The sequence below is a fragment of the Daldinia vernicosa genome, assembly GCF_022497035.1.
Source record: "Daldinia vernicosa strain CBS 139.73 unplaced genomic scaffold F5Y00scaffold_23, whole genome shotgun sequence".
Taxonomy (NCBI): Eukaryota; Fungi; Ascomycota; class Sordariomycetes; order Xylariales; family Hypoxylaceae; genus Daldinia; species Daldinia vernicosa.
In genome coordinates this window covers 453,313-476,914 of record NW_025953939.1, presented here as the reverse complement: position 1 = coordinate 476,914, position 23,602 = coordinate 453,313, and the positions used below count along the sequence as shown (strand labels likewise).

General features: G+C 44.9%; 10 protein-coding genes across 10 annotated transcripts; 2 read left to right on the top strand and 8 right to left on the bottom strand.

Annotated features, from left to right (window-relative positions):
• Positions 1-1,754: 1,754 nt before the first annotated feature.
• F5Y00DRAFT_237243 (uncharacterized protein) lies at positions 1,755-3,085 on the bottom strand. Its single transcript, XM_048007789.1, has 4 exons — positions 2,683-3,085; positions 2,572-2,620; positions 1,991-2,500; positions 1,755-1,934 (listed from the first exon to the last, which is right to left on the bottom strand). Exons 3-4 carry the CDS (start codon positions 2,442-2,444, stop codon positions 1,909-1,911), a joined length of 480 nt encoding a protein of 159 aa, XP_047864904.1. The 5' UTR covers positions 2,445-2,500; positions 2,572-2,620; positions 2,683-3,085; the 3' UTR covers positions 1,755-1,908.
• Positions 3,086-4,650: 1,565 nt separating this feature from the next.
• Positions 4,651-5,385, bottom strand: F5Y00DRAFT_262132 (uncharacterized protein; the record flags this gene model as incomplete). Its single annotated transcript, XM_048011333.1, has 2 exons — positions 4,651-4,757; positions 4,815-5,385. 2 exons carry the CDS (start codon positions 5,383-5,385, stop codon positions 4,651-4,653), a joined length of 678 nt encoding a protein of 225 aa, XP_047864903.1.
• Positions 5,386-6,377: 992 nt separating this feature from the next.
• On the bottom strand, positions 6,378-8,905 carry F5Y00DRAFT_269901 (uncharacterized protein; the record flags this gene model as incomplete). Its single annotated transcript, XM_048012518.1, has 4 exons — positions 6,378-6,550; positions 6,676-6,938; positions 6,985-7,350; positions 7,404-8,905. 4 exons carry the CDS (start codon positions 8,903-8,905, stop codon positions 6,378-6,380), a joined length of 2,304 nt encoding a protein of 767 aa, XP_047864902.1.
• A 462-nt stretch (positions 8,906-9,367) lies between these two features.
• Positions 9,368-10,266, top strand: F5Y00DRAFT_262130 (uncharacterized protein; the record flags this gene model as incomplete). Its single annotated transcript, XM_048011332.1, has 3 exons — positions 9,368-9,670; positions 9,733-9,983; positions 10,041-10,266. 3 exons carry the CDS (start codon positions 9,368-9,370, stop codon positions 10,264-10,266), a joined length of 780 nt encoding a protein of 259 aa, XP_047864901.1.
• A 942-nt stretch (positions 10,267-11,208) lies between these two features.
• Positions 11,209-13,792, bottom strand: F5Y00DRAFT_262129 (Cullin-domain-containing protein; the record flags this gene model as incomplete). The annotated part of the gene is made up of 5 exons (XM_048011331.1): positions 11,209-11,397; positions 11,513-13,401; positions 13,453-13,532; positions 13,593-13,609; positions 13,661-13,792. The coding sequence occupies 5 exons, from the start codon at positions 13,790-13,792 to the stop codon at positions 11,209-11,211; spliced, it is 2,307 nt and encodes a 768-aa protein (XP_047864900.1).
• A 1,077-nt stretch (positions 13,793-14,869) lies between these two features.
• On the bottom strand, positions 14,870-15,910 carry F5Y00DRAFT_262128 (uncharacterized protein; the record flags this gene model as incomplete). The annotated part of the gene is made up of 1 exon (XM_048011330.1): positions 14,870-15,910. One exon carries the CDS (start codon positions 15,908-15,910, stop codon positions 14,870-14,872), a length of 1,041 nt encoding a protein of 346 aa, XP_047864899.1.
• A 953-nt stretch (positions 15,911-16,863) lies between these two features.
• F5Y00DRAFT_78989 (mitochondrial K+-H+ exchange-related-domain-containing protein) lies at positions 16,864-18,397 on the top strand. The gene is made up of 2 exons (XM_048014149.1): positions 16,864-17,818; positions 17,886-18,397. The coding sequence occupies exons 1-2, from the start codon at positions 17,382-17,384 to the stop codon at positions 18,289-18,291; spliced, it is 843 nt and encodes a 280-aa protein (XP_047864898.1). The 5' UTR covers positions 16,864-17,381; the 3' UTR covers positions 18,292-18,397.
• Positions 18,398-18,502: 105 nt separating this feature from the next.
• Positions 18,503-19,042, bottom strand: F5Y00DRAFT_262126 (uncharacterized protein; the record flags this gene model as incomplete). Its single annotated transcript, XM_048011329.1, has 1 exon — positions 18,503-19,042. The coding sequence occupies one exon, from the start codon at positions 19,040-19,042 to the stop codon at positions 18,503-18,505; it is 540 nt and encodes a 179-aa protein (XP_047864897.1).
• Positions 19,043-20,268: 1,226 nt separating this feature from the next.
• F5Y00DRAFT_262125 (uncharacterized protein) lies at positions 20,269-20,583 on the bottom strand (the record flags this gene model as incomplete). Its single annotated transcript, XM_048011328.1, has 1 exon — positions 20,269-20,583. The coding sequence occupies one exon, from the start codon at positions 20,581-20,583 to the stop codon at positions 20,269-20,271; it is 315 nt and encodes a 104-aa protein (XP_047864896.1).
• A 1,003-nt stretch (positions 20,584-21,586) lies between these two features.
• On the bottom strand, positions 21,587-23,065 carry F5Y00DRAFT_253168 (uncharacterized protein; the record flags this gene model as incomplete). Its single annotated transcript, XM_048010022.1, has 2 exons — positions 21,587-22,831; positions 22,898-23,065. The coding sequence occupies 2 exons, from the start codon at positions 23,063-23,065 to the stop codon at positions 21,587-21,589; spliced, it is 1,413 nt and encodes a 470-aa protein (XP_047864895.1).
• Positions 23,066-23,602: the final 537 nt, after the last annotated feature.

Genomic DNA, 23,602 nt, shown 5'->3' with positions numbered 1-23,602 from the left:
TGGGCATCTAGAGAAATGGCAGGCCCATTAGGCATAGTGATAAACAATGCAGCCATGGTAAGAAATCGGCCCCGACGAGACCGCCTCTTTTTTCATCAATAGCTTGAGTGCTACGGGAACGTTATAAGGGCTTTATTTTAATTAATTAAACCACGAGGCTGGCCCGACACTAGACCTAACGTCGTACCAAGCCACTCCATGACGAGCGAGGGAATATATAGCGATACCTACATCAAGCAGGCTTTAAGTGAGACCGGACATACGAACTCGCTACATTTTGAAACATCGTTCGGCCTCCCACATTTTTAATATGCAATATACTATCCCGATTATTGACCTTCTGGTGGGTTAGAAGTTCAGCCTTAGACCGCACGGCCGGCGGCCTCATCAACGCCGCCCGAAGTCCTTAACAACCTCCAAGCGAAATATATTCAAGCATAACGACTCAACTGGATAGATAAACATATATGAAAATCTCGAGAATAGTCGATAAGGCTGTATGCAACAAGGTATAGGTACCTATAGATAAGATGCCGGTACTTCAACAGACGTGCATATGAGCGAAGATCGCTGCGACATCCGGCATCGAGACAATGTAAACACGTGATTGGTTCTCGCACGGCAGTGGCTTGATAGCCGTGTTTACCAATTTATACTTATTTTTCCTGTTCGCCGTCTTCATTTTAACATGGATATACGTATATGCACCAAGAATATCACACTTATGGAACGCCGCCATAGTGACACGATATCGGGGTTGACATCTGCCGTACCCCTGAGATGAGACAATTACTGTCATGAGAACTACCCTTATTTACCGAGCGGTATCTTCATTCAGGAAGGCATCTATCGACTAACCTCGTGTCCTTGAACCCCTTACTATTTTTTTTTTTGTTAGTAGCAAACGGCCAAACGTATGAAGGATGAGCCGCTGGATATACAGCCAGCTTAGCTACCTGGCGTCACCGCGTTTCTGGCAATCATTTTCACTCACGCTTAGCCAATTAATATAAAAGAATCAACCCAGCGATGAAAATATTGTAAGTAGAGTAGAAACATTCATCGTAGATACCTTAACTTTGATGGTTGTTGACGTGAGCGAAGTTGCTCGCTTGTCAGCTATAAAGACTCTTTCCAGTCTTTTAAGGGATAGAAATAAAATGAGAGGTGGAACTGAACTGTATTTCCATCTATTCTCAGGCACTCAATACTATATATCCAGCTAAGCTAAGACCACTACTGGTTGCAGATGAACGGACTAAGTAATATGCCCCTATCCTAAATGACTGTTAAGAATTTAAGCTTCCTTTTGTTTCCGTGACTGAACTGGCCACCAAGTCCACTATCGATTCCATCTAGAGCTTGAAGACTACCTAGGTGGATATTCTTATTAATAAAATTCTCTGAGACTGTGTGGTTTATAGACAGGTCAACCAGGTTGATGATGTAAAATTGTTTATTTATGTCCGATAAAACATTATTTAATATTAGAACCGTGAGAATTATCTTAAACTCTTATAGTGCCGAGAAAGACCTCATTAACATCACTGAAAAAGTTCACACTGGTTCATTGCAGATGAACTATCATTGAGGTGAACTTGATGAGAATCATCTTTCAAAATCCTAATAAATCCCATTCTCATTCTCCAACCATCTTTTCGTGCAGCATACCTACCCTAAAGCTGCAGGTACCTAAACAATGAAGGCCAAACCCCAGTGATCCATGATATTATCGAGTTGGTGAGAAGCAACGGTAATTGACATAAAATGAAGCCATCCCAAGGTATTACCCCCTCGTCTCCTTTCTTACTTATCCCGCCCTATATATCCTAAGCTTCATAATACAGATCCTCTATTAATTATAGCAACGCCATGGGGTATATTCACCAGGGTCTGGCGGCGTATCTATTAATTGATGACAACAGCGGTTATTTCTTCATAATAGTAGTTAGCACCACATGAATCATCAAATTATTTTCAAGTTACTCACCTGTCTGCTGGATGATAGCCTGGATTTGAGGAACAAGGGACTGGTCGACGAGGGAAGAGATATCAAAGCCGCCAATACCGCCGATGAGACCAAGGTTGAAAACATTGAGTTGGAGAGAGCTAAGATCGAAGTTGCCGAAGAGACCGAGGCCGCCAAGCTGAGACAGGAGAGCAATCTGTTGCAGCTGGAGAAGCGAGTTGATATCAAAGTTGTTGTTGACGAATAGCCCCTGGAAGTCACCAATGTTCAGTTTGTTGAAGGCAGCCAACTGAGCAAACGACTGCAAGTCGAATTTGTTAAGGGCGAGCAGGTATTGGAGATCCTGGTTGGCAAAGTTGAAGTTATTGAAGGCACCAAGGTCGACAACAGCTCGCTTCTCAGGGGTAGTAATAGCAGTAGGAGCGGCGGTAGCAACAGCGGCGAGAGCGCTGGCAAGGATAGTGGTGGCCTTCATATTGGATAGGTATAGTGAGTGTAGAGAGATTAAAATATTAGTTAATATGAGCACAGCTGTGTGTATTAGTTAGCCTTATTACTAGTAGAAGGGTCCAGTTAAGATCACTGAATATTATCTGGCTTACCTCGAAAGTTCTAATGAGTGTATGTAAAGAATGAAGCGAACGAGCACAGCTATCGAATGTTAGTTAAAGTTGTCGAACCGGTTAATACCTAGAGGAATACTCAAGACTTACCTCTGAAAGAATGAATGAGAGAATGGATCAAGAGGTATGAAGATTGGTGAGTGGATGGCTGGAAAAAAGAAATAGATCTGAATGAGATGAACATCATCTTATATATCAAGTGGCATGTCATTGTTGATCGGATGGCATGAGGGCTAGAAACAACGCCAAGCTTTTGAGGGGACAATAATAATTCGGAATGCCGTCGAAGGAGGGTTCCGGTGCGTGTCAAGATGTAGAAAGCGTTAGGCGGATGTGCGAGTAGTAAAACAAGCCGAGCCGAGGGAACATATCCGGAACGGAGACATTCAACAGCTCGTGGGAATGTCTTGGCAGAAATAGCCATGATACCTCAGTGACTGTATCCTCGCATGGACGCAAACTTCGATAGCCGGCAGTCCCTGTCGCTCATTACGTGATAGCCTCTACGAAAAAGGAGGCTGTCTAACGGGGGAGCTGTAGGTGTCATTGATCATTCACGGAAGGCTTTTGGCCGGAAGCCAAAGCGTAGATCAGAGGTATATCTCAAGGGTAATAGTAGTCTAATTGATCTTAGCTGGAACAAGATCTGACTATGCTAATCGTCTTTCATGTACTATACCATGAGGTGTACTTTTCTTACTACAGGATTTCCCCGCATGAACTGGTGTCTCTTTGACGCCGTTACATTAAGCTAGTTTAACAACTCGCTTGATCGTCGTCAGGGGTTGGAGATATTGCTTCCCGCAATTCTTGCTATCAAAAAAGCATATCACGGTTAGTATAGTATTTTAATAATACGGTAGAGAAAGAAGTTTGCTTAGAGTTATCACTCCCAGTTTATTTTCGTGTGTGCAAAAATTCGACGTGGTTTGTATAACTAGCGGATGAGTTGAAGTTGAAAGACTGCCATCGCCCAAGCGCTGTCAAGTTCTTGGCAAAGTCTTAACTAGGACAGGGGTTAAATGCAGGGTCTGCTTTCACTTTGGAAGTGCCGACTAGCCGGCAACGCAGACCTGGGTTCGGGTTCTCAAGAAGGTATGTACTTCTCGGACCTGCTATTCACTCTTCCGGATGGTGTATTGATAGGTGAAAATCTCATCATGATCAGGGTCATCCTATGTAGTGACAGGGTTATCAGCCAACCATAGAGTCATGTCACCCATTTTGACGTCTTGAAGTGTCCACTGGACCCCAGATCCACAGGGGTCTCTGTCACTTCCAAGGGATCTCCCAGCACGGCACTAAGGGAGCCTAGACCAAGTCTGTCCATCTATCATTCTAGGGTCTCGACGCTACCCCGAGATCCCGTTCCTGGATATCGGATGTGTTACAGATACGACACACAGACCTAAGGCATGAATGTATACTTACATATGTCATGTAACTATACACCTGGGTCACAGCTACACTGGGACTTGACATATCCGAACTTGGTACGGAACACATGGTAGTGTTTCGGGCACAACATGTGTGTTCATCTGATGATATTGAGCCTAAACAAACTTGTTTCTTTGACTTGCCTTACCCTTGGGTTTTCGTGCTATTATATCAAGTCCCATTGAGGCGGATAGCTCCATATTCGATTTCGAGGATACTCAAAAACATATTAAATGGAGTACGTATATGGAATGGAACGTTTCCTCCGAGGGTAGCTGGACTTATGTATAGGTAGAAAATCCCTAGTTGTGTTTCCTTAGGTAGTTTATTCAGGGTTAACCACGGGTAGTCCGCCCAAAAGCCCATTCTAGACCATCTGATAGATAACTGACGAACAGAAAAAGGCCACTGCGACTATATGTCTTAACTAATTAATATTTTCCTCTCAAGCCACTCATCATACATAGTTGCAAAACGCCTTTAGGTAGGGGTACGGATAAAATTGATCGTTCAGTAGATTCCAATTTACAATTCTATATAGTCTCATGACTCTGACCATAGCCGGACATAGTTTGGCCTCGGACTTAGAACGATTGAGCCTTTTCTTCCAGTCATATGCTCTTAGTTATCATTGTTCTTGTTCTGACACTGCTTTCTAGCCACAATAGCACGCTTGTTCTCACGGCTAGCCTGTTTGACGGATGCACTAACAGTACGTTTGATAATTTCTAGACGTCATTAGTAAATCGTTTTCAAACAAGTCAACTTTATGAGGAAGAGCTTACTAAGGTTAAAGTTGTTAAGGAGAATTTCCTGTCGAATGAGCTGCTCAATGGAGAATGAATTGACGAGTCCAAGTTGTTGAAGCTGTGCAAGTTGCTGGAGTTGCAGAAGAAGCTGGATCTGGCTCCCGACACCGATGCCGCTAATGCTACCGATGTCAAAGTTGCAGACTCCCAGCGAGAGCATGAGATTTCCGATATTCTGCTGAAGGTTGCCCTTGATATCATTCTCCTCAAGGTCCTGATCATTATTCTGGTTGTCTTTTTCGTTATCCTGATTTTTGTTCTCTTCGTCGTCATTTTGCTGATCATTAGTGTCCTCTTCCTCGTTCTCATTATTGTTCTCGTCGTCATTATCTTCGGCATCATTCCCGGCGTCATCCTTGTTGTCTTCGCCTTGGTTAGGATTAACCACTTCGGCGCCGTTTCCAACGGCGGTACCATTATTTGCCAGCCCATAACTCAGCACGGCAACTGAACCCTGATTTGCGGTGGGTCTTGCTACGGCAAGGATGCCGGGCAAGTAGGCAATAAATGCCAACGTGGTGAAAAGGGGGCCGGTCGTAAACTTCATCTTATCGTTAGGCACGTACAAGTATTACAATAAATATACCGCTATAATTTTTTATGTCAGCAGATGTTCTGGTACTATAGGTAGAGCTATAGAACGTACTTTCAAACGGAGTTAAAGATAGAAGAGAATCGAAAGAGAGCGCAGCTACTATTCGTCAGTTACGGGCCAAAGGGTTCATGATCCGTAAATACTATACCTCTAAAATATATGGTATCAAGAAGTGTAATGTTTATTATTTTTCTTGGGCGATGAGATAGTAAATTTCCTCTGGGTTGGGGGGTGCGTGGATTATATCTTCACTCTCAAATACCAATCGCTCCTACGTATACCTACTCTTAAGACTCCCCTGCGTCTTCTTATGAGAAGGCTTATAGAAACTTAGCTTTGATGCCATGAACGAAACTTCATTTAGCTTGGCAGCAAATATTCTATCATCCCAAGTCAGTTAACATCAGTTGCTACTTAATCAATGAAGGGTGAGAGCACCACCGTGATCTCAAGATAAGGACGCCAAGCCTCCTGATCTACTCGGAAGACAGATATTGCCAGTATTTTCAGACCATGCTATATGCACACATAGAAACGCAGACTTCGGATGATGCTATCCGGGGAAGGTTCTTAGAATGAGCTAATCTTGCAGGATCTCTTGATAATTGTTTCATATTATACCAATTCAATGGTAGAAAGCATGATTCGGATGACTGACAGGCCATCCCCACGCCAAGAACTATTCCTAGCCGGGCGCTATGATTTCCGAGCTGTTGCCTCCTGTCTTAGGGTACCGCATGATCGGCATTCCGAAGTATGACCCAATAGTAGGCCAAGGCGACTAGACCTTTCACTTCGAAATCTAACTATTAATCATATACAGGTACCTAGTTCACACCTACTAAATCAGCTCGATACTCTCGTTTGTCTATTTGCACCTTGCATTATATACCTTATATAGATATGCCGTGTCTTGATGCATTCAGGCCCGAATGGTAGATAAATTACACATACCATTCCCCTTCTTCAGGACATCTAACCTTAGACGATTCACCCCCGAAGCCAAGGTGCATTACCATATTTCCACTCTCCTCGCTCATAGCTTCGGCAACGTCGCTTGGTAGAGATGTGGCACCCCATTTCAATTTCGATTGAGACAATTCCCGCAACATCTCTTCTTCTCGGCCATCGAAATCATCTGTTGCTAACCTCGTAGTATCATCTTCAGGGTCTTGGGCGTTCACGACCACTAAACTCATTAGTCATAGCTACCATCACTATATTAACATACGTTTAACTTGCCTTCGTCGTTTGAGGGTGAACATGCTTGACTTTGTACTTCAGTCGGGGATGATATGAAACAGTGACAAGCCGCTGACATAACCAACGAGTTCGAGCCCCCTGCCACCATCTTCCCTTTGGGTCTCCGCAGGCTGAAAAGCAGTGGTAAGGGTACTATGGCACAGCCAATGACAAGTAATGCCAGTATAGCAGGGGTTGAGTAGCCCAAGGAGACCAAAGAGGTTTCGGAGAGATGAAAATACGCTTGGGTACTAGGATTAGGGCTTCTGCTCGAAAAGTCTACAGCTTCCTTAGTATTTTCTAATTCACTTTACACCATATGTTAGAAGGTACGTACCGCCTTCGATACCAAAGAAAAAGAACGCATCTGACAGAAGCCAGTGACATACTACACTTATGATTATGAGTGGTATGCTATACTTGTACGGCAGCTGTAGTCTATAGCTTGAGATCTGCCCGCCCTTGGGATAAGAAACTCGAAGGGGCTGATATCGTAGGCTATACGAGTTCCATTCCTGTTCGACCAGGAGTCGGGTAAAGAACGCGTTGTAAGAGAAATAACACGCTGATAGTAGGAGCTGAGGCGTGTTAGCAACAATAAGTGTGCTCATAAACCCGGAATCTCTCATAATATTAGTCACTCGAACTTCGTCTGAATGACCAAAGGGACCTCCACTACATATAGTTAACGCCGAGTCGGGGATGTTTTTGGCCGCAGGGTAACTCACAATGTATGATCGTTACTTTGGTAAGAGAACCCTAAACCCACGCAAAGTATTATTATTGAAAATATTAAGAGCACATATGTGCGAAATCGCACGGTCCGAGGTATGATGGATAAATAACGCCGCTTTACAGCCACCCACTGTCGAGGCTTTGTCGTTGGCACTAGCATATGTTCGTCATATGGAGACCAGAACTGACGTTGCTTAGACTCGAGTCTAGAGCTGTCAAGGATATCTAGGGTCCCAAGCCCGATGGTATAGGGGTCAGGGTTAGTGATAAAGGATGCTATAGCATCTCCTGGAGTAACGAGCGAGTAGTGTGGCAATTTCCAGACGATGATGCCGCACTGAACACTTTTGATGAATGTGCAAATAATGACAAGTAGTAGCAATGCGTTAGATATACCAACCTTACAGACCCTTGAATAGGGTTCAGCAAGACAATATTTAATAGTCATGAAAATAAGCTTGTCGTTAACGCGGTACGCGGGGTCTCGTTCCTGATAGGAGGGAAAAACTGTCCAATGTGACGGTGAGGTTTTATTGACATTGTATAGATTGAATTGTGTTAAAGGGGGGATTATGGAATAATCACACCTAGTATGGCAACTTCGATCTTCCGGTTCTGCCTGTTCTATCAATGCGCACTGGGAAGTGTGCCACAGAGAATTGGTTTCATTCCGAGGGACGTATTTGTCCCACCAAAGAGATGTATTCAGAGGAAACTTGAAGGCCTCTCCTCGAGTCCAACCCTTTGTGTTGTTGGTACCGCTGTCGACAACCATCACCACATCGCGGTATTGATTCCTTGGTTTGCAAGTCGTATACTCGGCGTAACAAGTGGGAGGATCCATGGGTTTCCAGCTGCTACCGTCTGTTGCTGCCTTTTTGATTTCTTGTAGAGCTTCTGGTGACACAATTTCGTCAGGTTTAATATCAGGTTGGCGATTGTATCTAGGGGGCATGATGAATTCCAGGCTTGCTCCAGGAGGAAAGTAATGTTCGCCTCGAGTAAAGGCCTCGGTTGCAACAGTTGAATACCAATCTGAGCCTTGATATCTCGTTTCAAAGATAGTACCATTGAAAAAGAGGTGTATTGGGAGGGATGACAACAGTAAAACAACCCAGCAGGTTTTTTTGAAACGAGATATGAATTGAATATTCTTATTAGATGGTATTCCGATATCCAGGGAAAAGAGAAACATGTGCGCTTTGTCGATTTCGTCCCGTGATGGAGAACTGACGATTTGCATAAAGTAGTTCGACGATGCTAAAATACCAGTTGAGAGTAGATTAAGAACCAGGTGCAACGCAATATTGATGTTGGAAGAGTCGTTACACGATCCCTCGAATATAATGGTAGACGTATTCAACGAGGACCCTGGCCGCTTGAGGCTTATGATAAGACATACTAGGAGCGAAATTCCACAAGTTGATGCCAAAGCGATATTGACAAAACCGGTTCGTCGCCAAGCATCCTGACTGGATTTTTTAGGTAGTGCCATGCTTATTGCAGTGTTTCGAAGTTGTAAGTAATAAAAAGGTTAATTGAAACATAGAACTGGTGTTAAGGAGGCCGAAGGCGAAGGCAGAGCAACAAGATATATTTCCCCTAGGATAGTGAGTGTATCACCTCGGCATGATATTGTAATCAATCTGCCTTGCCGCGTATCCTTGGCCACTAAATTAAGATATCGACGTTTCCGATAAACTGGTGGCTTGTCTAGCCACCTAGATACAGCATATAAGTTACCTAGGACAAGGGGCGACTTGTACTACAACAATCCTGTTTGAGGGCGACATATATAAAAGGTCTTTAGCTGATAGATAACCCCCAGCCAAGGCCATTACCTAATTAAAACAGGCGTAAAGGTGCGCAACTTCATTACGAAACATTCATTTTTTCCCAATCTTTTTCATACGATAGCACGATCTATCAAATTTACCTATCGCTCTCTCGTGGGAACATGAGGCTAGGCTTTAGTAATGCAGATATACTCTGCTCGCCAGGGCAACAAGACTATAATGGATGCGAAACTTGGACACCCGAAGGCCAGCATGCCGGGTTTGGAGTTTTTGAAAGAGTAAGAGAGAGTACGGAAGCCCAGGATTTTGGCGACGTACAATCCTTCCCGGCGCCTAAATGGAGCTCTATTCGGACTATTCGTCTTTTGTTCGATGGAACCCGACTCCTCTTCGACTTTGCTCAATTAATCCTTAACCTATTATATGATAATATTACCGATGATTTCATAGCCGATATTTCCGTCGTAGGTTCCTTATCCACCATTGTTTCTTACATTAAAGGAAAATCCATGTTAACGAAGATTAGGCTGGCATTCTCATACTATGGGACTTGTCGGAAAAGTTTTATCTAAAGAGCGACAGCCCTTGCATCATAGTGTCCAAAACATCCATCTTTATAGAGGTGGCTATACCGGTTGGAATAGTTGTTTTGATGTACTTTTCTATTTTGGATATAAAAGTAGAATATGATCGGTCACTCGAATGGTTTTATGATGGTTCCTCGGATCCTAGTATCCTTTTTCAAATCCCAGTCGTTCTTCTATGGGCCCCTATCTTGTAAGGCATCTCTTGTAGAGATTTACCTATATGTACTAATACATTATCATTTTCTAGAATTATGAGCGGAGTGTTGCTTTATCACCTGGTGATAAGTTACATACAGGCACGACGGCGTCATAAGCTTCGGCCTATTATAGTCTTCACTAGCACGGGGGATCCAGTTGCTGTTATACCTCGACCTCGACCTCGGCCATCTAACGATTCAGCATCGAGGATTTCCATCGACTCTTTGATACAAACCTCTGAAGAGTCCGGTCTACAGGAAGTCCGGGTCCTCTAACGTCTTTTGGGGGGATGCTGTGGGGGAAACACCAAAGAATGTATGGTTACTAGTTAGATTGATACTACGAGAGCGTTTACTTTTGTTCAATATATTTCAATACAGTATTACGAATGTAACCAATTAATGGCCATGGAAAAGTATATGTAGGTACCTATTCAGGTAGACTTGAAACTTGAAGAATATCCGACCGCAATTTTATTATACGTAGACTTATTTGACCTTGAATACTACCTGGGCGCCGGAAGGCTATTTGTAGGGAGTAAAGCAAACAAGTATACCGAAGTAAAGTAGACATCATTTTCACAACACAAACACTAACGCACGTAGATGTAGAGTATTTATTCGTATCTATGGGGTTTGCGGTTCCACCTAGACACATACCCAGATGGTATAGCAGGGGCTGCTCGGGGCACCCGAGGTATCATCACCAACTCTCGTCACGACGACCCGGGTTCGGCCTAGCTACATAAGCCTAGGTATATGTAGGAAAACAGGAGGAGGATGGGGCAAGCAAGGAGTAGCTAGCCAACCGCGGTGCTATAAGCGGGGCGTTCCCGTTCTGTACACGACACAACTCTCGTTTCCTCGTGCCAAATCTGGTCTCTCCGTCAAACGTATTGTGGGGAGCGCCCAGCTCGTCGTCGCATTCTGTAGTAACTCGGGGCCTCGTTAAACGCGTAATAAAAGTCTAGTTGATTGTTCCGAAAACCGTCTCGCGTTAGATAGTCCGCCAACCAAGAACCAGGACGAAAAATAAAAAGCGCCTTCCGAGTGTCCGTTTGGAGAGCCAACCTCCGGGCTTTCATTATTACACCACCGTCGCAATGTGTCATGAGGAATGTGACCGCCGCCGCCGTCGGCGGATGCTAAGAGAAAGAATATGGGGAATATGCCTGAGTATAATGCAATTCTGCTACAGACCAAGGGTTCATGTCTGTCTTAAGCGAGATAACCGAGATCATCATCTTCCAGACGCTCCAGGTATTCCTTGTCAAGAAGGATCTCGATGCACTTCTTGATGTCACCAACTTTAGGCACGAAGCGCGACCGGATCTGAGTAATACACTCGGTAATTAGTAGGTTGTGCTTCATCTTCTTTCGTGCCTTCATTATTCGGACAATAGCAGACTATAATATTGATTAGCACCTTCATTATAAATCGACAACCCAGATAGTAGTATTATCGCTGGAGAACTCGGAGGATTTAAAAGGGGTACGGGGGAAAAGTTATGTAAATACTTACCTGTAGAACCATTTGACGGTCATCCTCAATCGTCTTATTGGTGTCGGCCTCCTCCTGCTTCTGCTCCGTCTTGGTGCCAACATTAAGGTTAACACGGATCTTCTTGCTCTTGAAATCGTAGTTAAGGTGGAACATCTTTCCGGGGCCAGGCTTCTCGCCGTCAGGCTTCATAAGAAGAACTTTGGCCTTGAGAAGGATACCGAGGGCAGGATCCAAAACCTCGTTAGTCAGCTGAGTAACCGATGCGATATCATCGTATGAATGGACATCCTTTGAATTGAATTGTAGAAGGATAGCCATCTGATAAACGCTCACTTGAAAAGTATAGGGCGTCTTTGATTGCCTGCAGTAGCCAGTCTTGAGCTCTCCTTTGCAGAGTTGCCATAACCAGCTTAGCTTACGGCCTTCGTGTTTGTTCTTGTAGAAGAGTGTGAACCGATCAATGTCGGTTTGAATCTCAGCTGGCGGATTGAACGTTGTATTAGGGGGCGTCAGAGGCCAAAAGCTGGTTCCTAGGATCGAGTATGAGGAGTCAAGTGGCTGCTTCTCTGATTGCAGGCCCTTGGTATGCTCTCGGAATCCGGTGTTGAGATCCTTGGAGATTTGCATGTCCTGGAACATGCGCTGCAATTTGTTTGTATATTCGAAACCGCACGCTTCCTTGAGCTTACTTATCATGCTCGTTTCAGCGTCATCCGATGACGAATTGCTGTGCACCAGACGTCTGGCTAACATTCTCGAGTAGAACTTCTGGAATACATCCTTGTCCTCAATGTACTTGAAAACGGTCATGATTTGCGTTAGAGTAGCATCGAGTTCAGCCTCTTCCACGCCAGCCCCACTCTTTCTTAGCAACACATCGGTATACTTGGCGAGAAGTTCGGGAGACTTGCTGCTTCCTGCTTTGCAAATCTCATTGCGGTTCACGAACTCTCTGCAGGCATTATCCAAAGACCTTGTGAATTCCGGCTCATCGGCAAATGCACGCTTAACCAAACCTTGATATCGGGTATGCGTCTCAAGTAAAGCTTCCACGTAGACCTTGGGCTCAAGTTTCTCGGCATCCGAAGCAACCTTTGCAACCGCGTTAAGACCAGCGTTGCGGACGTGAGCCTCGAACTTCTGCCGTAGTGGCTCTAGCCCATCCGGAATCCTGGAGAGAAGATTGTACATACGGGCCATATCTTCCTCTCGGTCATTGTCGAGGAGAACTTGGAATTCATCCCTCAGCATTGCGGAGTGGTCAGCGATCAAGGCCTTGTTGCATGTCTTCTTCAACGGCAGCGCTATGTCGTTGTGAAGGTACATGCGGACACGCTCTTCCTCTTCAGCTAGTCTAGTCTCAGCCTTCTTCATGTATTCCACGACGCTGTTCTCAGCGACAAATTGCTTAGATTCAGCCTTGTAAAACTCCTCCGTTGCTGCAAGGAACGGCTTCTCGAAATGATATCTGTAGGTATCGAGAGTCGACTTGGTCGCATCGTGCTCATCAAGACCGAGGGATACGAAGGAATCGACAACTTGCTTGATCTGCCTATGCTCAATGGTCTCGCCATTTCTCTGCTTCTCTACCAGCATGAGTACCGCATCCATAACCTTCTTATTAACAAGTGTAAAGAATTCAGTACGCCATTGGTATAGATGTAGGGTGTAAACGTCGTACGTATTCTTCTTTCCTTCGTCCATCTCTCGCTTGACCCAGTGTCGGTTGAGATATCGAAAGAGGTGGTGGATGTACTTGGCGGCGACCGTATATCTGTTCCATTCTCTGATATAGAATGCCAGTAAGGCCTCGTCAGCATGTCCCTTTGATTGTTCGTAGAGTCCATTGAGGTGGTTGTTAAGGTATTCCTTTAATTTCTTGTAGAGGTCCTCGCCAAGGAGATGCGCTTTGTGTAAATTAGTAAGATATTGTTGATTTTGAGATAGGTTGTCGTTACCTCCTCTGTGAGCCTGTCCTACTGCGTTGGAGCTGCCTAACCCGACAGCTTTTTGTGATGTACAGAAGTTATGAACCGCCCTGTTTCGCGTTAGTACACTTGCAATTAGATAACTTAGATAACAAGGCTGAAAGACTCACGTATAAATGCCCATGTACTAATGAATATGTTAGCAAAGAAAACCATGCGAACAGTATCTAAGACTTACAGTGGTCATATCCATTCCTTCCTGCAGATTAATCATGATCTTGGAAATACCACTCTGAAGGTACTCCCATGTCTGGCTGATGTCCTCTCGGTTCGGCGCCGAGGGCATAGGTCGTGACGCAGCTAGGGACATTGTGGTAAGATGTCGGAAGAGATATCCCCCAAGGAGGGTGCCAGACGGGGACTATGGACAGACAGGGAGATGGCTTTCGGGTACGAAGATCGGAGTCGGATCTCTAGAAGGGCGAATGTCAAAACTCAGTCAGCAATAGACAAGACAATTAAAGTGATGTGGGTAATCAGTTGTGTAAAAGGCAGGCAGATCTTCTATAGAGAATGGCGATGCGAGTTCAGTGTAAGAGTCTGAAGTCTTATATGTTGTAGATGCTAGGGAAACAGAGGAACACCAAGACAAACAATGCACATACATTGTCTTTGAGATGGTGAATCTTCCAGACTCGTGACCTTAGTCTAGGAAGGGTCACTGTTCGGTGGACAATTAGCGACGCAATGATTTTGAAAAATAAAACAATGTGTTAAAAGAGACTGACGGTTAAAAAAAGGTGAATCGAAACGTAAATCAAAAGAAGTTGAAAATCGATGTCACAGCTGCTACGGGTAAGAATTAACAGATGGAGTTGATTTCAGGTTGCCGCATCACTAATTGTAAAGGTAAGGCAGATACCGCAAATGACCCGGTCCCCCAAGGCTGCCAACCGACCCGCATCGACCAGAAACCGTTTAGCGCCGACTGGTTTGCCAGTCTCCGCCCCCACCTCGATTTTACCTAGGGTAGGTATTGTACGTAGATAGGTCCTACCCCTCCACGTTACCTTAGCCTTCCTCAAGTCCTTTTAAGTACAGAAGGTAAATAATGGCGCACATAAATACCTTAGAGGTACATAACATATTACTGTTTTGCAGGATATTACTTTCATTGTGTTCTACGTGCCTGCCATCTGTAGCATCAATATAAGGAACGACGCCTGAACATTTGGTCGAGGACAATTTACATTTAAAGGTCTATACCTTGAAGTGTACCTAGGTACCTACCTCCTTACCTAAGGTCAAGCATTGCGAAGCATTGCGAATAAAGCTGATCACATTCCGCTAATGTTCTGTAGGGCTCCTAGGTAAATACTATTAACGTTATCTTTGGGTATATTCATCTTCTTACATATACGCTATCTTTATAAGCTATTTACCTAACTCATTTTTCATGTACGTTATCTATCCCGCCCAGTTTCTCTGCCAGTCTGAAAACATTAATAGTGAAATTCAGAATCCAGGCGATCAACCCTACCAGCGTCAACGCCGCAAGACCCCTAGCCAGATGCAAAGACATTCTCTCCATTGCTGCCCATTCAGGAACTGTCGATAGACCATCCCCACTATGATACACCAACGCTTCGAAAGCCAGTGCCGTGCTAGCAGATTTCAACACGATAAAAACGAGGTCCAAGAGAGTTAGCGATATCTTCTGTGCTGGTGCTCTAAGTCCTAAAGGTTTCCCTGTATATTCGTCCCAAATCATGTATAAAATGTAAGGAATAGCTATCGCGTCAATGACTATAGCTACAATCGCTTGCGAAGTCTCTGGGAGATTGTCGTTGGGGGTTTCTGGGCTCTTCTCTTTTTGGAAGATATTTGTTGCTACAGCAAGAGCTGCGATGGTAGTGATTAAAACGATTAGACGGAATATAAGAGGCGCTATTGGATGCCGCAGTACAAAGTCCGAGATCTTCATCCCCCATGTATCCTTTCTAGATATTCTCTTGGTCTTGGGATCCAATGGATGAAGCGGGCTTCGTACGGGCTTATCGAGGCCTGGCATCTGTTGTGCGAGGACATCATAGGGTACCACTTCGTACTCATCATTGGGATTTCTTCCGTAGGAAGACGAACGGATAAAATCCCGCCATCTCTGGTAAGGATCTTCATTAGGTGCTCGATAGCCGAGTCCCATAATAACTGGCTCTGCCGTGCGCAAATGATCCCATCGTCGCCCTGGCCTGTCGGCTCGTTTCCTCAAAAATACGGGGAGTTTGGATACATGATCGTGTTTTTCTTCGACCCAGTCAACGTAGCCATCCTTCGATACCCTTCGAATTAATTGATTTCCTTTATTCTGTTCCGGGCGGACACTCGGCGGAGGATGTTTAATGTGTTCGTCCTTTCTCGGCCCATGAACGTGCTCGTCATACAATTCCACCCAAGCGGGCACGGTGGTCCGCAAAGGATTTCGGGTCATCGCAATGCTCGGTGTGGTAGAGGCATAGGGATGTAAGAATCTAATGATAAAGGCGAAGTAGGGCGGCGATAGTCGGATGGGCAGACGAAATGGCTAGTCATCCTCTCATATACATAGGCAGCTTATGTCGTCAAGGCGCGAAAGAGGTGGGGTGCCTAATTAGCGTGTTGAGTAGAAAAAGAATCGCTCCAAAGATATAGATATAGCGCCGGGCGTGTGTATGTATAGGTATATGTATGAGTTTCTGTAGGCGCTAGCTTTTACCAAACTTTCAACACAAGGTATGTATGGGCGCCAATGACGGGAGTGGAGCAAAGCGCAAAGCGCATACCTAACACCATAAGACGAGCGAGGACAAAGCAAAGGAAGCTTCGGTTTAACGCGAGTAGGTTAGAAGGTAGATAAAGTACCTAAGTAAGGAGGTTGGTATGCAAGATGTATAACTTAAAACAGATAGTTCCAAAAACCATTCCATAAACAACAGACAATTGTCAATTCGTCGTTACATACATCGAACACGGGAAGAAGGGGAAAAAAAAAGGAAAAATGAGATAGTTACACGGCAAACGCGGTCTTTTGCGTGCGGATGAGATAAGGAGCAGCGGAGAGGCCAAATGACAAAAAGTTGCGATAGCTTTTTAATAAATTAAGTCAGCTCCGGGTACAACAGCAAGGGACCGCGTTGTCCGGGGAGACTTTCCAGGGATGTACAAGAGAATAGGTATCATATGAGGTAGGTATGGACCATGGGGCCATAGCTTTTGAACTCTAAGTGTTAGGTATGTATGTAATCGCAAGGATGGATCGGTTTCGTCTCACTGTGGAGTACATACGATTTACAATATTAGATACCGTGGGGCTATATTGTCCTAGCCACAGGTACATATATTTTACCTAGATCATGAAGTTTACATACAACAGGGAGTATTCTATTATTCTTTTCTCCCTTTTCATCTAAATTTTACATCACTGTATATTCAATATTGAATCTCACGCAACTCTTATAAGATACACCATCGCACTATTATAAATTACATACATCTTATTATATCTTATTATATCTAGCTTTATAAAATGTCTATAGTGTACCTATATGTGTGTAGGTATTGTACTATAAGTACCTAATCGGCTACCTCCTACGTACATCATGCAAGCCACAAAGCCTATCCCTGCCCACATGCGTCACCAGAGAATCTTCATTTGCTACATGCTATGTAGTAGCTACCCTAAAAACACTAGAAACTTGCTCCGAATTCGACCAGGGTCTATTAAAATCTATACCTTCAGCGTCAATGCCAGCCTGCTTGCAAACCTCATTGACGTGACCACGATGATTTTCACAAAGGCTACAGAGAGATGAAGTAAACGAGGCTTCATTGCGACCCCTTTATTATAGTTTATTTCGCCACCATCCTCATCCGTTTCTGTCGCAAGCCCGTCGCAATACAACCTTCTCCCCTCGCCCGCTATAATGAGATTTTTTCTTCTCCCTATCTCAACCCGGCGAACTCTGCTCTATTGCCAGAAGGTTCAAGTCTTACCGACGAATAAGCAAACCTTAGTAGATAAGGCTGCGGTTCGTGCTGCACAGCTTTGGTCTGGCTGGGAGCAAAAAGAGAGCGGTTGGCAGAAGAAAGTTGTGCTCTATGGCAACTCCCTTTTGAAAAGAATCCCCTTCGAGGAATGGGGCCTTAAATCGGTACCTCCTCTATCTACCAGACGTAGGGCAGAAGAAGTGCTAGGAAAAGACAAGAACTATCTTATTTACCCAGAAACACTAATACCTACAACAAAAGCGGTAAACGTCCTTCAAACCCTTGGGACAGAACGGGAAGCGTTACATAGGACTAGGTTAATGTGGTGCTGCGTTGGAATGCCCATAAGTGCGCCGTTTGCTCTTGTGCCAGTGTAAGTGTATTATCCTGTCTCAATGGCACATCGTACCTTTGCAGTCTTCTAACCAACATACCATTAGGATCCCTAACCTGCCTTTCTTTTACCTATTGTATCGAGCTTGGTCGCATTGGCGAGCCCTCGCAGGCGGCAAACACATCCAGTTCCTCTGCGACAAGAATCTGTTATCTTTAACTCCATCGCCAGTACTCGGTTCGATCTACACTCCACTACACCCTGGCCCTCTTACTTCGAAAGAACAAATAGCAGACACAGATAAAGCGAGCAAATCAACCGCCGGTAATTCCAAAGAGTCCGTGGAGGAGCGAATGCTACTTTCGCAAGAGAATGGGCGTCAGCTCGTAAAGGCGCTGGAAATACCGGAGCTCGAAGTTGAACTTGAGCGGGCGATTTGGCAAGTCGAGACAGCGATGCAAAGAAAACAGGAAGAGAAGTCTAAACCGCCCGATACGGAAAAGCCAAAATGACGTGGTACCGGAATTAAAGCAAATAGATCTTGTGGAAGCTGGTGACGAGAGGGTATTTCATGATAATAAGATCAAGAACTCATAGGTAATGATACCCGGATTTGGTTGGGGGAGATAAATAAACCGGCCTCGTTCCTCATTACGATAGTATCCGAGCAGCAAACAAACAGGAGTCCTCAAAACGAGTACTTATGAGCAATAGATATGACTGTCACGTTCGCCAAGCCTGGGTTATACCGACCACGCGGATTGCCAAGAGAACTCCAGCAATGCACAAGACCCCCATCGTCGCTATTGACCGCCACGTCGTTAACATGTGCAAAAGCTGATACGCTTCTGGTAGCGAGCCGCCTTGGTAGTCGCCGGTAGCAAATGCTTGCTTCTCCATATCCATCCTCCGCATGCCCACATTCAGGCCAAAGTCGTGGCATTCCAAATCGGTTCGTAAATAGTACTCTGCAACAGTTCCGATGGGATAATAGTTGTCCTGTGGCTTGGTCGCCGTGAAATTCGTGCCATTGGGTATCGTTTGGGGGCGATTCGTGATGCTATAGTCCCTCGGAGACATTAACCTCCACGCTACTTTCGCCTTTCGGCGCAGTAATATCTGTGTCGGACTCTGCTCGCGTCTAGCGACTTGGGTGTAGTATATCCGCCTGCGTCGCTTCGATGTCTCAGGCCTTGACGGATTCAAGGGCGAGGAGATTATCGGTGCATATTGTTCTCTCAAGGGTACGCTCCAGGAAGCCATTTCCATATTCTGAGATTGAGTGAGCGTGGAGAGGCCAGGTTGGAAGACGGATGAAGTCGAAACCACCAATCCACCGGACAAAGAAGGTAAAGGCCGAGCACCCCGATAGCGATATTGTCGTTTGTGGTACCGGCGGGCTAGACTGCTCTGTTCTCAGAGAATCATGTATTACCTCCTTTGCTTGCACATTTGAGTTTAGGCAAAATCATAATTAGGTATCTTCTATCTACGCGTGGAGTCGCCCTCGAAGAAGATATCGAGGGTTTGTATTGCTGCACGGGTCTCTTTTAAGGACAATATTCGATAACTAACCGGTTCTAATCATAACAAGGGAGGTCTCTTTGAATTACGTGGGGTTAGAGTGGCTCGAGTGGACTATGTAAGAGTAATTGGGATTGGCTTTAACCCTTTGATGTCCCACACTCACAGTACAGTACCATGGTTACGTTCAATCAACGGCAAAGATAAGCCAAGGCCAGTTAACCTACTATGCCGAGAACTTACTAAACCACTATTTTCGATGTAAAGCTTTGAGATTTAAAGGCTTGAAAGACTCGGGACTTACTATGCATGACCCAGCTGACAGCTAGACCGGAGGAGACCTTCCCATGTGATGTTCTTATAAACGGGATCTTAAATGCACACAATACGGTACCAAATTGTTATCGACCTTAAGCCGATGTCCAAGTTCCTACCCTGTAAGGGCCAGATAGATAAAGGACATCCCGACTCCGCCAACATTAAATAACACTAATACCCGATAGCGACGCAACTCCGTATAAGGGGTACATTCTACCACCGGCGCATGCATATGCCGCCACCTTGTACGCCGCCCTTGGTTTAGTAGTCTAAGGGATATGCTATTCCGGAGGCCGTTCATTATCAATACGTAGCGATACGAAACCTATTAGAGCTCACCCCGACGGAACATGATGCTATTGGTAATTACTCCAGGATATTGCCCATTGACGACTACTTCGAGATGATTCATGGTATAGGTACCTCAGGATATGTTTCTTATCATAGGGTAGGTCCTTTCGCACGCAAGGTGTCATCATATCCTCCAGCTAGCCACGGCCGGGTTCCATGTTAACCTCTGCACGGCCCTCGGCCGGCCGCGGCGACGGAGACTAAGCCCTTAACACTTACTCTAGCTTAGTCGTTCCCCAGGGTGAAGACATCCCAGATAAACCCAGATAATAATCAAAAAGATGCCATTAGTATCACTATTTCTGGCGAGTATTAGCTACAGCTATGGTTGCGTTCTCAGTTTTGCCCTTGTTAGTTAATTCCAACGGAGGTTCTACGTTTTCCCCATCCAAGATAGCTGCAACATCTTCCAAATTCGTCTTTCCCGTTGTTTCTACAAAGAGGAAGAAGACACCAATCAACTCAATAAAGATCCAGACATTGTAGATAATGTAGAACTTCCAACCCAAAACTTGGGCGCCGACCAGGTTCGCGTATTGGTTGAAGATTAGTGCTAATACACAGAAGATATTATATAGGACTAAGCCGCGTGCTCGGAGGTTGAAAGGCATTATTTCAAGAGGACACGTTATTTGAAGTGTTCCTCAGCCAATACTATAAAAGAAGTTAAAAATTAGTACCAGGGCTAAAACACATCGTGCAGCATTTTGATTCCCTCCATTGCCGTCTGCGTCTACAGACTCCTCGTATGTCGCCTCTAGACCCGTCCAGATCGCATAACATATCCAAAACATCCCGCAGTAGAGACGAGGAAGAGCGTACGACGTCAAAAAGCGATTTATCACCAAGGCAAATCCGACGCCTAGAATTAAGCTCCAAAGTGTCGCCATCGCATTGACTAAGGCTTGGATGTCCTGAGTCTTGTAGCCGATACTATGTAGAGTCGAGGATTAACGTGAGGTAGTATGGGATGATACCGTTTCCGCTCCGCTGGCTAAAAAAGCTGACTGCTAAGACGATGAAAAAGCACCGCCGATTTCCACGAGTTCGGAAAAAAAAAACTCCCCCTATTATGGCCCATGTTACTGGCACTTAACTAAGAGATGTGAGTTATTACGTACCTTACAATCATTCGCCCCTTTTCTCTCCGTACAGAGCATGTCGTATGCATACCTAAGTTGTCTTAGTTGACGGAATATCCTGTACTTACCTAGGAGGTAGGTATACTACCTGCGTCTGCCTTGTTTTCTCGGGTGAATATCCGAAATTTATACTAAGTCAAGTTCGCCAAATATATGTAAAAGTTGCCCAGACTTATCATTATAATCACTCTATAAGCAATGATAAGATTTCAACGTCGAAGCATTACTCATCTGATTGCTGAGTTGGTTACCGCTCTATCACTTTTATTGCTTCCATCATGTTAGCGATATGCACCCTCCTGCTTTTGATGAGTGACTTTGCTGTTTCGGCTAGGAAATCTGCCCGTGCCATAATACCGATTTCAGATTGGGGGGAAAATCTAACTGACCTAGAATTATATGCTTATTGGTGTCTCTCTAGATAGGAGGCTAAGGGCTCAGGGCTATAGTTACAGGACATAGGCCACGCACTCTACGTATTTCTCTGCAATAAAATTTGTAATAATTCGTCTTCCTCCCATCTAACCAATGCTTTGGCCCTCCACTCCTCCCATTCTTCCTCTCCGGAGTTGAAGGCTCGTTTAAGACCCATGAAAAGATCAATCATTGTTGTTCGATCATTATGAGACCCACTACCAGCGCCGAGAGCAAAGAAGAATCGCTGCACTTTCCTTCCCTCGAGAATGTATTTGGCTATATCTTCACGGCCTCTTTCACGGAAGATCATAGCCAGCCGCAATTCTTCCTCAGCAAGCTCGTTGGAACCAGCGTAAAACTTCGCAACAGGCCACATCATACATGGCGAGGAAAATGCATTATCCTTCGAAACTATCTGGCACCACTCCCAGTCTATCATCCCAACGATGTCGAAATCTTCGTTTACAAGGATGTGGTCGCCCTTATCGTCGGGGTGCTTCAGGAAAAAGGGCCCCCCTGATGGAGCATGTTTTCCGATATCGTTTAGAAGATCCAAGCGAAAGCGATGCATGAGGAAAACATCTATCGGGTAAGTAGCCTCGATCTCGCCGCTTGCTATCATAGCGAGGTACAATCCAATAAGGGCATCGGCTCCCTCTAGCGAAGAGTGGAAAGGGCCTAGGGGGCCTGTAGTTCCTACACAATACACTTCGTGGTGAGCGATGCCCTGTATCTCATACCTTGTTAGATCGTTATTCAGGACTATTGACCCCATCGTATCGAATGGGTGCTTCTCGATCTCAAGAAATATATCAACTAATTGCTGCATGACTTTTTCTTTCTGCGACGGGTTTGCCCCTTGCCAATCCAAGGGGTTTCCTTCCATCTTTTCCATCAAAATGTAACTCACCCGTCCCAATGGGTTACTTGGATCTGATTCGCATGCCCAATCGAAAATTTTCGGGGAGGGGATGTGTGTGCGTTTCTGTAAAAAGTCCATTGTGGCTGCTTCACTCCGAAGGATGTAATCGCGGCATTCCAGCGGAGGCGATGAGATGTTTGACAGACGGAATCGAGCGAGCCACTTCACGTTGTCGCCAAAGGTAATCTCGGCGTGACAGTTTTGGCCACCCATCATAGACGACAAGTTGTTTGCTGACAAGTTGACGGTACAAGGAATCCCTCCTCTACACAGCGACGCGCGTGCGCACAGTTTAGCACCGTCTATCCTACGGCATAGCTCATCCATTTGGTGAGTTTCCGCAGCTACATATTGAGAAGCGTACATGCTCCAATTTTCCTAGAAATGTTAGCGATGGTGCGACTGACTGACTAGGTACATATCCCGCAGCAATAATATACGTGCCTCTGGCTTGGGACATTCGTGCCATTTATCCCGCAGATGAGTTCGACATAGATGCTTATTGCAGAGGGAACAGTTTCCAGCTCTTTGAACAGCTGGTCGTTTGCAGTCATCCCAGTCACAAGACCATAGAGATAGTTTCAGAGGCCGGTTGATAGAAGGCCCCTCCATATTAAATAAGGGGCGAGAAAGAAATTACGAATGAGCGTACCGATGTTTTGGATTACGATGAGTTGTTACGCCCGCCTCTAGAAAAGTGGTTGGTGTCAAATTATTCTCTAATCATATCCATCTCTATATATCCATCTCTATACGTGTTTGCTAGGGATATACTTAAGGCGTATGCAAGGAGGTATCATGATAGCTTTCTAATAGTGCACATGTGGTTACTAGAAGTCACATCCTAACGTACCAAGTTTCCTTACCCTCCCATAGTCTCGCTATTATGAGTATGGTAATATATGGTGTCTTGTTCACTAGTAACTAGCCTCACTCTCTATACCTACAAATTAGAAATCAGAATCAGAATCATAACGGACAATAGATTACAAGTTGACTTCTATTTTATATTTGAATTAGAATATCATTGGTACCTAAGGTTAGGTAATCTTTTACATTTAGCGGGGCTATGCGTCATACATGTTTTTCAACGTAATAGAGTTTTCCCATATCGCAGTCTACACTAGGAGATAAGCGCAACCGGGACAA